General features: G+C 39.4%; 1 protein-coding gene across 2 annotated transcripts in view; it reads right to left on the bottom strand.

The window, feature by feature from the left end:
- Nucleotides 1–837: 837 nt before the first annotated feature.
- MAN2A1 (mannosidase alpha class 2A member 1) overlaps nt 838–11,881 on the bottom strand; it is a 168,894-nt gene continuing 157,850 nt past the window's right edge. For both annotated transcript variants that reach the window (XM_047862940.1, XM_047862948.1), the window contains 2 exons: nt 5,221–5,331; nt 838–3,632 (listed from right to left, as the gene is read on the bottom strand). In XM_047862940.1, the coding sequence (XP_047718896.1) occupies nt 3,480–3,632; nt 5,221–5,331 (264 nt within the window). In that variant the 3' untranslated portion in view covers nt 838–3,479. The remainder of the gene's footprint in view (nt 3,633–5,220; nt 5,332–11,881) is intronic.

Genomic DNA, 11,881 nt, shown 5'->3' with positions numbered 1-11,881 from the left:
TACCGCTCAACCACTCAGTAATAAGTTCCCTAAGAACTTAATAAGTTCCCTAAGGTGTGTGAGCATAGACCTACCTAAATTAAGATTTTCTTTACCACTTTTAATACTCAAATTATTTTGACATGTTGATAATCAAATATTATGGAGCCAAAGAATCTTCATTATCTGCTGATGAAATTTTACTGATATTAATATTTAAGTTTTTACAGTTTGGCACATACATATTACAAATTGATTAACCTCTTTACTAACGTCACCCAAAACAAGTCCAAATCCCCCAGTTAGCATGTATCATGTGCCTGGCTGACCATACGAACTTCCCGTATATTTATCCTTCACCTTCTCCCACCTCCTGGATTTGAAGGGACTCCCTGAAAGCTACTACACTGGGTGCTGATTGGGGCCAGCAGGCTGGCAGACTGCCTCGAGATGTCACTCTTGCAACCCACTTTACCTTCCGGATCAGCTCACAAGGAACTTCTTAGCTTATGTGTTGTCTTACTCTCCTCATTTTTATCTTGCAACATATGGAATCTGACCAGCACCTGCCCCTCCAATTGGCTCAGAAGGCTCCACAGGTACCATGTTGTTGAGAAGGCTCTTAGACTCCACGCTCAGAGGTGACCCCTGACCCAGACTTGAAACTCACTACCACCCCTCTCTGCCACTTGCTCTCTAAAACTATCTTTTCTAACTGGAATTGGGCTGAAGATAGAGTGATTCGTTCTTAAAGAAACAAAGAACAGATAGATCCTCACTGCTCCATCCTTCCCCTCAAAATGTATTCATACAGGTTGCTTACAAAATAAGACTGAAGAACCACTCTAGAGGACCATGTACATGGTAAGATTTATCTTTTATTAGAGATCTTATATTACATATTCCCAAAAAGATATAAAATCTTCCAAGAGAAAAATATCAAAACCTATTTGATTCCAAGGTAAGCAACATAATCAAAATGAAAGCAGAGACTTTCTTCCAGACAAAGGAATGTATAAACATTTCGGCACAAGTACAACAAAGACATGGGCAGGTAATTACAACGATTCACCACACGTTTTATAGCATTTTATTTTAATCAGTATTTGAAGAAAACAAGGATGCGGAGTTCTCAAACATGGCAGGTATAAGTTCAAGTTAAAATTAAAAAAAAAAAGCTCATAGAAAGGAAGGAACTACTTGACCAACGGAACACTGTGATAACCAATGTAATAAAACTGATGCAAACAAATATGCCACTGAGATCACAACCGAAGTGTGTGGTTTTTAGTGGGTGCTGGAGACACTGAATTATTTAATCAGTTCTTGACCACAACCCAAAGCAAAAGCATCCTCTGTTCATATCCCTGATGATTTATTCTAAAAATAAAAAGCAGAACCTTGCTGGCTTAAAGAGAATTTCTGCTTTACCTGTGAACGGCTGGTGGTAACACACACTGAAGGCCTGCCTGATGTGGGAGAGACCCATCTTACCCAACCAGGGGTGGCAAAACCACCGTTATTGCATCAAGATTTTTTATGTCAACTGATCAGAATTTCCAGAACGATTAAGCACACCCACTTAACCACAGAACACAGTGAACTCCCAAAGAAGGTTGTACATTTAAGATGCAACGCAAACACTGATCTTGTTCCTGGGATTTGCTTCCAGCAATCCTAACATTGGCAGATGTCCACAAAAAGGAAGTGGTGTTTTTGTTTTCTTTTAGTTGTTTATCCCCCAAAGTGAGGAAGGAAACATACAGTACACGTTTATTGCATGAAATTACTCCCTTGTAATATCTTTATCAACACTAGTATTGTTTCCTTAGTTATTAAAGGCGAAAAAAGTTTATGAATTTCACATAACTTAACAATAATCTTAGGAGCTGCATCTTGGTTAAAAAAAAAAAAATCCAGATGATAATCGGACTACCTGGCAAAACAGAAATTAGGTTTTAACTTCTCTATAACGACGTTGGGATGGCAGGAGGTGAAAGGAAGTTTAAAGTCAGATAATTATTAGGTAACACAAAGAGAGTTTTCAAAAGTGTATGTACTCAAAGAATCCTTTCTATCTTAAAATCAAATACGCTAAATGTTGCTAGTGTGGCTTTTATTTTAATGTCACGTTAGCAATGATCCCAAAATAAATTTTATCAAAAGTATTGTAATGGCACATGGGCTTGGAACTTCACTTTGAGGTTAGCATGTACACAAATTTGGAATTCACTGAACAAACATGTTCTTTAATAAGATAAATCATGATGAGCTACATATAAGTGGGTTTCAAAACAGGGTCCCTTTTAAAGCATTCTCTCTTCCATAGGGTTACCTCCTGTGAAATGGAAACCGCGTATGGATTTTGCAGGTTACAAAATCCTTGCTTCGAGCTGCAGTCTTCTTGGCAGCAGCATATTTTAATAAACAGTATTTTTCTTGTTTTCTGACATCTCAGTACATTCAAATAGTCAAGATGTTTAGAATAACATCACCACAAATTTAATGAAACAGATCAGAATGTGGCCAGCATCGTCAGTCAGGCAAAAATGATACACTTTATGTGTCAAAGGAAGTACCCACCTTCTCCCCCGCCCCCTCCACCTTCCCCCCTTCCCCTAACAGGAATATGGACACCAAAGGATTTAACAAGACTTATAAAAAAATAAGGCACATTTATTTTGATATGGTTATTTTTAAAATAGAAAACCCCTCTCAGAACATCTGTATTCAAATGAGCTGTGTAAAAAGACACCTTGTGGTACCTAAAATAGGTTATGGTACCTATGGAATTGCTTCTTCTATTTTAGTGACAATGGAATAAATTGCACCTATCCCACATTGTCAAGTAATGAAAATATGCCTCTTTTCTACTACTGAATGATTCAAAATCTGGTATTTCTGGAAATACTTACAAAGGGTGAGAAGGGAGGGGTTAAGTGGTACGTTAGAAAAAGGTATGAAGATCAACTCTGTATACGTATCATAAGGGTTGATGGATTGCACTTTGCCACATATTTCAATACACGAAAATTTTCTAATGTGTATGAATGATTGCAACCGTTTTGGCCATTAGCTATTACTCACCAGTTTTTTGTTCCATTTTGGTGAAAATGGGCATTGTTGTAAAACTAATGAAGGATTGGCAACATGAATACTTATAGCAACCTCTTCACAACCCCCAACACAGATATAATTAGTTAGCATTTAACCTGAGATACAATCTGTTGAGAGGCTGTTTTAGACATTTCTTCATTTGTTGTTGCATCAATTCATACTGATGGTGGTGGTTCATGGATGGAACTTAAAAAAAAAAACATTGGCTATAGCATGGCTTTCTTGTTTTTCTTTCTGTACTGGTAAAAAAAAAAAATAGTAATAATCACAGAATTCATGTTCTCACAGTAGCCAGAAGCTAAAATAATGTGCTTCCTTATTGCACGTCAAACCAAGAAGTGTATAAAAGACAACGCTTCCCAATCCAAATTTGAAAGCCAGGTTCATCTCAACTGGATTCGGAATGTGCTGATTTCCATGGGACTCAAACTGATCTCACTTATATTTCGGGCATCTGGAGGTGAATGCATCAAGGATAACGAGGAAGGTATAAGACTTGAGACCGTGAACATGTTAAAAAGCTTCTGTACCAAAATCTAGAAAGTAAATGATAAAAAAAAAGTTGCACAGTTAGGTCTACTTTGAAGAAAGACTAGTAGCTCAACTGTATATTCAGTGGAAAACAGTATGAGAGTGAAATTGCATTTAAAGATTCCTTTTAATGATTAAAAGGGGAACGGGAAGGAGATTCAATACTCCTGTGCATGTTTGGACACACAGACCATCCCAGAAGCGAGGAGAGGGCAGTTCGTTCTCCAGTCCTCTTCTGTATTTCTTGAGAATTTATCATGTGCAGGGGGCACTTTTTCAATAAAAGAAAAAAAAAACCATCTATGGGCCAGCAAGCTTTAAAAACATCTGTATCCTCTTTTACTCAACACTTAACACCTAACAGTGTGGTTCTTCCTGTTCCAAAAGAGCTGAGAGAAAGGACACAGGCCCACTACAAGGGACGTGCATCAGGTCAGTAAGTCCCATTTTCAGGGTGGGAAGACTGCTGGGAAAGTGCTACCCTCACCCCAAGCAGGTTATCCTAATAGGTATCTCCGGATGGTAAATCCCCTTAAGACTTGATGTCTTAATGTGTAAATACAAATGCTCTCACCAAATATACTTATGTCATCAGTAATAAGGTAAAGTATAAACATAATGAAAAAAAAATCAGTGCTTTCTTCACACCAACTCCATATAGGGCATGGTACAAGAAATGGAGAAGCTTATCTGCTTAAGTGGATTTTAACCCCCTACCATATTTTCTTTTCTTTTCAGATCCTACGCACATCCTAATTTGTAGGGTTGAAACTGAATCACTTGAGTCTGATCTGCAGGGTACCTGTGAGGTTTCGGAGAAGAGCTGGGTGAGCTGAGCTGCCCTCTGGGGCAGACCTGCCTGTGTGCTAGGACCTGTTCAAATGTCTTCTTTGAGCACAGCCTGATCAGAGCCAGAGGCAGAACTCAGGAGGTTCATTTCCTTGCAAGGAGGCTTGATGGAACTATCAGCAACAACAGCTTTTTAAAAAAAAAAACTAAAAAATGAGCAGCCAGCAAGTCAGCCTGGGGACCTGTTTGGCCTGCCCAGTACAGACCCACATGCAAATCTGGCTTAATCAGGAGATCTAGATCTGCATTTTCCCCTGGGGAAACTACTGACTGGAGCTAAGTAAGGCTGCTTCAGGGCAGTGGTTAAACTACCCGAATGGCCACAATGTCACTGCTTTCTGCTGCTTCCCTCCTGATACTCCACCCTGCTTTAGTTATTATAAAACGTGCCTTGGCCCTCTAAGACTTCACTGAAATAGATCCTACATGAGTATGTCTGAGAGAAGAGGAAATATGGTGGGGGGGGGGTGCGCTGCAGGGAAGAAGATGCTTTACTTGTTAGCGACGGAAGGCTTAAGAATGGATTAGAGTGTCATCTCCAAACATAAATGTGTTCCAGCCATGCATGTTGATGTTGACAAGGAGAAGAGACTGAAGGTTGGGAAAGTGCTTTCTTAAGATAGAAAGACTTGAGTTAATTATAGCAGCTGAGGGGAACGAGTCAGTGAAGAGGCGAGGTACATCTCACTGTCAAGGATTTCAAAGCGCACTAACTCAACAAGCAAAAGTAACTTTTTAGCTCACCTTTCCCTGGGTGGTGGAACAAAGCAGCCCTGTGTCTCTGCTCGAGAAGCGGCAGTCAAACCCCTTCCTGTGGAGGATCAAGGCTGCCTCATCAGAATGCTTGCCGTCCACCTGCAAATGAGGAGAGGGCCAACATGCCCCAGTGACATTGAGGCAAATACTGACACCACTGTATACTCCACTGGCTTGAAGTCAGCGCCCCCAAAACCACAAAAGCTTGATTTAGTGGGTAAGCTACGGAAATTCGTTTCCCTTCAGGTCCCATGTTCACTGTGCCTTTCCACCTGCTACACCCCCTCTACCTTCCCCACAAGGAGTCAAGAGACATTACGTTTTCAGTCTTCTTGTTAAGCCACCTCACGTTTTGGTTTCCTCCATAGTTCCTGAGGACTTGGGTATCCCTTTCGTCCACATGTTACTGTTTCATAAAAGTTTCTTCAAATAAAGCATTTAATTTTTATTTACTTAGTTTTAACATACACGTTGGTTGAATCATGTGTACCTGAATTTAGTCCTTATCTGGCCACTGAATGATGTATCATCCACCTCAGAACTGAAACACACTTTTTTATTGAATGCTAATTTTTGCTAATTGCATTAACATTTTTAATCTTTAATGCATTGGTTCATTATTTTTATATAAAAGACATTTAAATTGAATTAGTTATGCTTATCACTTGCTAGGCCAACCACATTTATTAGCTTGATGTACCATTTAAATTCACACTACAGAAGCTATTCTTCTTGTGCAGGCCAAGAGAAAAATACTAAATATGACAAGTCAGCTACAGGGATCAAGATACACTTTCTTGCAATAAAATGTCTTGCATCCATTTAAGTAAGGATGCCACGAGTGCTCTGAATATTTTAAGTTATGATTTTCTTAATAAATTTTACATTTCCTAAAGGGAGAAGATGCTTATATAATAAGCAAAATAAATTAAAAAATCCTTGGAAGAATTAAGAAGTGTTCGGCTACTCAAAGGAGTGGAGTATGTTGAGCACCGACCCCATGATGAAAATGATCCCCTTTACAAGTCTGTGGCCACAGATATGAATATGCCCATGTTCTTAATCATCCTCACTAGGGGATACAATTTTTAACTGTGCCATAGAGACATCTTTTCTGAAGAGCTGCCAGCGTTCTCACCACTGATTTGACTTTAATGTGCCTGAACAATTTAAAGCTGTCCTCACCTCAGATTCTTGGCTGGAATAACCTATTTTATGACATTTCACACTGTTATTTTGCAGTGGTACTGCTAAGATTTTGTTTGAAGGGAGACAAAAAAGTCATTTAAGGAATTCTGAGTCATCACGGGACGAACATGATAATCATAGCAAGTTTAAATCATATGATAAAGATTCCTAATACAATTTCAAAAAATTTCACCGAGTTCCAAAATAGCAGGAAAACAGCACAGTCAGAAAATACTTCATTTATCATATACATAAGGTCTGCAGAAGAATAACAAAGAGAATTCTCTCCTGTGCCAATTGTACAGCCTTGGAATATCACTTATCACCTAAGCATCAGTTTCCTTATCTGTAAAATGGAGCTAATACATATCTACCTTCTTCATTGACTCATGGTACATATTAAGCCACTGAAAATACTATGTATGGTGGCTTAGCTTTTAAGACAGAATGTGTTGGTGCAGAAGCTGTAGAAAGTGGGTCAGAACCTGGGGTGGGAGTCAGACAGCTTGAGATCTAGATCCTAGCTCTGCAATTTACTAGCTGCTTTTAGCAAAACCCCATTTTCTTTTACCATAAAATGGAGATGAAATGAAATTCAACTGTTTAACGGGGACTCAGCTCAGTGTCTGTAGCATAGGAAGCCCTCAGTACATTTTAGCTATTATTATTTCTATCAATACAATCAAATAATTATTGGTGATTATTTTAATAATAGCTACAAATTAAACGATAACTCTCATTTAACTTCTTATTCATAAATTTTCTTTACTGACATCATAACTCTGTAGCTTAGGAATCAGAGACCGTCCAAATTATACATAAAACAATTACGCATCAAAATCATAACGAAGTCCCAATTCAGACTCACTGATTAGATGGTTTATTGATGAGACTCTTTTTTTTTAAAATGTTTATTTTTGAGAGGGGACAGGCAGACAGAGAAGGAGGCAGAGAAAATCCCAAGCAGGCTCCATGCTGTCAGTGCAGAGCGCAGCATGGGGCCTGAACTCATTAAACCTGAGATCATGACCTGAGCCGAAATCGAGTCGGGATGCTCAACCAACTGAGCCACCCAGGCTCCCCTGATGAGACTGTTTTAAAAGCACCTATCACTGGGGGGCCTGGGTGGCTCAGTCGGTTCAGACTCCAACTCTTAATTTTGGCTCAGGTCATGATCCCAAAGTCGTGGAATCAAGTCCTGTTTTGGGCTCTGCACTGAGTGTAGAGCCTGCTTAATACTCTATCTCTCTTCCTGTGCCCCTCTCTCCCATTTGCACACTCTCTAAAATAAAAAGAAAAATAAAATGAAATAAAATAAAATAATAAAAGCACATATCACTATAACCTAAAGCTTTGGCCATTTTAATTCACTAGATCATCCATACAAAACCATCTGACAGCAGGTTTTGCTAAAATTCCTGTAACACATTTGCCCTTGAAATAATGAATGTGTGTGTAAGGCCTTTAGCAGACTGGAAGTGACAAATAATAATAATAATAATAAGGAAGGGAAACACCATCTTTGGAATTTTACCATTAATTTTACAAGAGATTTAAATAATACAAAAGTAGAGATTAAAGTAATGAAAAGTAATTTTCATTGATGGGAAAAAAAGTTACACTTTCTCTCAAAACTAAAACTGCACCACTTTTGTTAAGGGCTAGCATACCAACTAAAATAGCAATCATCTTGTCCAAGTTTTTAAAAATTAAATATTCATGAAAGTATCAGTTTTCAAGCAAAAATACCTGAAGCAAAGCAGCAGTTTTTCAGTTTCAAAGTCTGTCTCATCATTTCATTTCCAAGAAAACTGTTTTTCAAAGTAGGGAAACTGTGAATTTAACTTGAATATGCATGCAAGAAAACAGATACCTTCACAAAAAGAGATACTGTATGCTCAAGGGGAGTAAACAGACTGAAAATACCTGCTTTTATATTCATTAATATATTGGGACTATCTGGATCTCAGGAAAAAAAGGGATGGGGGTGAAGTGAAGGAAATTTACAAATTTTCAAATTGTGCCAAGAGCTTCAAATTAAGTGTCTTCGTAAAACAGCTCAGACCACGGTAGAGGCTGACTCCCTTCAGGAAGGCTTGGGCGTTCTGCAGTCACTTGGAAAATCCACTGCAGAACTCACTTCAGGGGAAAAACTGACCTGTGGCTCTGGTCTAGGCAGGGCCTGCGAGGTTTCTCAGGCAACCGGAGGGAGTGGAGAGAAGATGGTCTGGCTTGCAGAACAAAGCCATCGAGGTTAGAAAAAGCTCAATCAGAGGCAAGGTTTGCTTTGGTCCCATCCAAGAACCAGTCATGTGTCTGGGAATACATCATTGAACCTCCAAGAACTTAGAAAACTTGGTGAGACTCGTGAAGCACCCCTTTGGGGATCAGGCACAACCACAGTGACCTTAACAGTAATTATCACTAACACTTTTTTTTTTTTAAGTTTATTTGTTTACTTTGAGAGAGTAAGAGACCGTGCAGGTGGGGAGGGGCAGAGAGAGGGAGCGAGAATCCCAACCAAGCTCTGCACTGTCAGCACAGAACCTGATGTGGGGCCTGAACCCATGAAACTATGAAATTATGACCTGAGCCACAAACCAAGAGTTGGATGCTTAACTGACTGAGCCACCCAGGCACCCCTGCAGCTAACACTTTTTGAGCACTTGTTGTGAGCAGGACCCTGTAGAGAATACTCTTCATGGATAAACTCATCTCATCTCACAAAAGCCTCTGGAATAGTTGAGGCGGTATACAAGTTTGTGTTACTACATTTAAATGCACAGGAATATCCCTATCACAAAGCATCTCCTCTTATACTCCAATAGCAATGATCACTACTTGACCCAACATTTGTCCTTCAGGAGGCTTCCCACAAATGACTGGTAGATCCTTCTAAGCATGTCCCATAATTATGGGGTAGTCACTGAAAAACAGGCAGTGTTCCTCAACATTTTAAGCACTACTGCTCCCCTTCTGTTCTCATGTAAGAGGCAGTCTAAGTTTCTGGGTGAGGATCCAGAGTCACACATGCTGGGATGTGTCTCCCAGCATATCATTTACTGGCTGTGTGACCTGGGTAAGTTACCTACCATCTTTAGGTCAGCTAGTTTCCTCTTCTGTAACAGGGGCGCAATATTGCCTACCTTCATAGAACCGTTGGGAGAGCTGAATATAGAGAAAATACTCGGCCCAACACCTGGCACATAGACAATTTCAGGTGTGTTATTAATAACTGCTCAGCTTTTTCAAAAAATACATGAGGAATACAAGTTAAAGTGATATCAAGATTTACTTTGGGAATGAACTTCAGCCTCCAATTTATACATAAAAAAAAAAACCATGGGGGTGCCTGGCTCAGTCAGTTAAGCGGCCAAGTTCGGCTCAGGTCATGATCTTATCATTTGAGCCCCACGTCAGGCTCTGTGCTGACAGCTCAGAACCTTGAGTCTGCTTCAGATTCTGTGTCTCTCTGTCTCTGTCTGCCCCTCCCCTGCTCATGCCCTGCCTCTCCCTCTATCTCAAAATAAATACACAAGAAAAAAAAGGGCCAACATTTTAATTTCACTTTTAGTAACAATTACAACTACTCATGACTGAACTATCACCATTAAGAAATTTCATTTGTCAAGCACTCAGTGCTTACTACATGCCAGATACTATTCTAAACGCTTCACAACCATTAACTCATTTAATCCTTAGAACATCTCTAAGGGTGGGTACCGTTATCATTGCCATGCTGCTAATGAGGCAAGTGGGAGAATAATGTGACTTGTGCTAAGTCACTTGGCCAGTAATAGAGGGGATACACTCCAAAAAGGTGGTTTGATTCCAAAGTGCATTTAACAGCTTCTTTCTCTTTCTTGCCTTTGCTCTAGCTATGGATTGGTGCCCACAGCTAGCTAGGAGGGAAAAGAGGAAGACTACTTTTGATGTAATATAAGAAAAGCCTAAAACCTGAAGGGGCTCACTCTTTGATTTGAAGTTAGAAAAAGGGAGTACTGGGGTGCTTGGGTGCCTAAGTCAGTTGAGCTTCTGACTTCGGCTCAGGTCATGATCTCATCGTTCATGGGAGATCAGGTCATGATCTCATGGTTCAGCCCTCCATTGGGCTCACTGCTGTCAGCCTGTCAGCACAGAGCCCACTTCAGATCCTCTGTCCCTCTCTATCCCCCCCTGTCCCTCTGTCTCTCTGTCCCTCCCCTGCTGTCTCTTTCTCTCTCCAAAAAATAAATAAAAACAGTAAGAAAATATTATTAACAGAAAAAAAGGAGTATTTATTCAATGGTTCCAGTAGCACTAAAACCATGATTTATCAAAAGAGGTATCAGTTCAGTAAGTAAGGATTAGAAACTGTCATTTCTATCCATCCACAGCCTGCCTACCCATCATCCATCCATTCTTCCCATTATAAACAGGATTTAAGGCCATTCTGAAAATGATACATGCACATGGCACATGGCAGTCCCTCATAAGAAAAGGATGTTCTTTGATGTTCCTTTATCAAAATGGATGAGAGCTCAAAATATAGAGCTGTGCTCTTCCTGTCTCACACCAAAAGAAACTTGATTTGCTCATTAATGATGTGAGGTTCACAGATCAGTAAACTTCTGGAAACTGTAATAAACATTATGTATGTACCTTTTTTTTTTTTTTTTTTTTGTGGAAGAGAGAAAGCCATAACTTTGACTAAATTCTCCAAAAGAAATGTGTCCCCACCCTCCACAAAGAATGTCTAAGATAAATAGAGATTAAGGTATGGCTGAACACCTGGTGGGAAAATTTCTCCAACCTGCCCAGATTCCTCCAAAATGCCTACCACCACCCATCTTTCAGTGTATTCTGGCAACTGGAAAGGTTAGAAAATTGCACGCTGCATTTTCAGTGCTGAGACAGGAAATAACCAGTAGAAATTCATTTTCCAGGGCATTCATTAAAATGTCCAATAACAGTTATCCTTTTTTGATCAACAAGATAAGATGACAGAAAGAAAGGGGAAGGTGAATGACTGACTGTTCTTAGATATGTACAACAAAAGAAATTTTCTCCACAATTTTCACCTTTCCAGAAGTCAGGAAGATTAATAAAGTACTAATCAATTCTTGTAAGAAAGGCAAAATGAAGTAAAAACCTTAAACTGCTTCTTATAAGAAAAGGGGGCAGTGTAAACAAGAGAAAAATCTTATTCAGTAAGTGGTGCTGATGTGTAAATGACGAACTATTTGTAAGAAACAGTTCAGCACAAACCAAACTAAAATGCCATACAGAACAGAGTTAAATGTGGATATAAAGATAACATATCTATAAATGAATTAAATAAAAATATACCTGAACATAAAAGCAGTGGGGGAAAAAAACCTGAACAACGTATCTTTCGTTGTTTGCCTAAATAAACAGCTTCATCAAGTTCCTTCTGGTCCCTAGAATGCCAGCATTCTAGGCTGAACCTATCACTCCAGCC

Source organism: Prionailurus viverrinus, chromosome A1 (genome assembly GCF_022837055.1).
Source record: "Prionailurus viverrinus isolate Anna chromosome A1, UM_Priviv_1.0, whole genome shotgun sequence".
Classification (NCBI taxonomy): domain Eukaryota; kingdom Metazoa; phylum Chordata; class Mammalia; order Carnivora; family Felidae; genus Prionailurus; species Prionailurus viverrinus.
The sequence above is the reverse complement of the archived record's forward strand: the minus strand, read 5'-3'. Positions and strand labels throughout refer to the sequence as shown.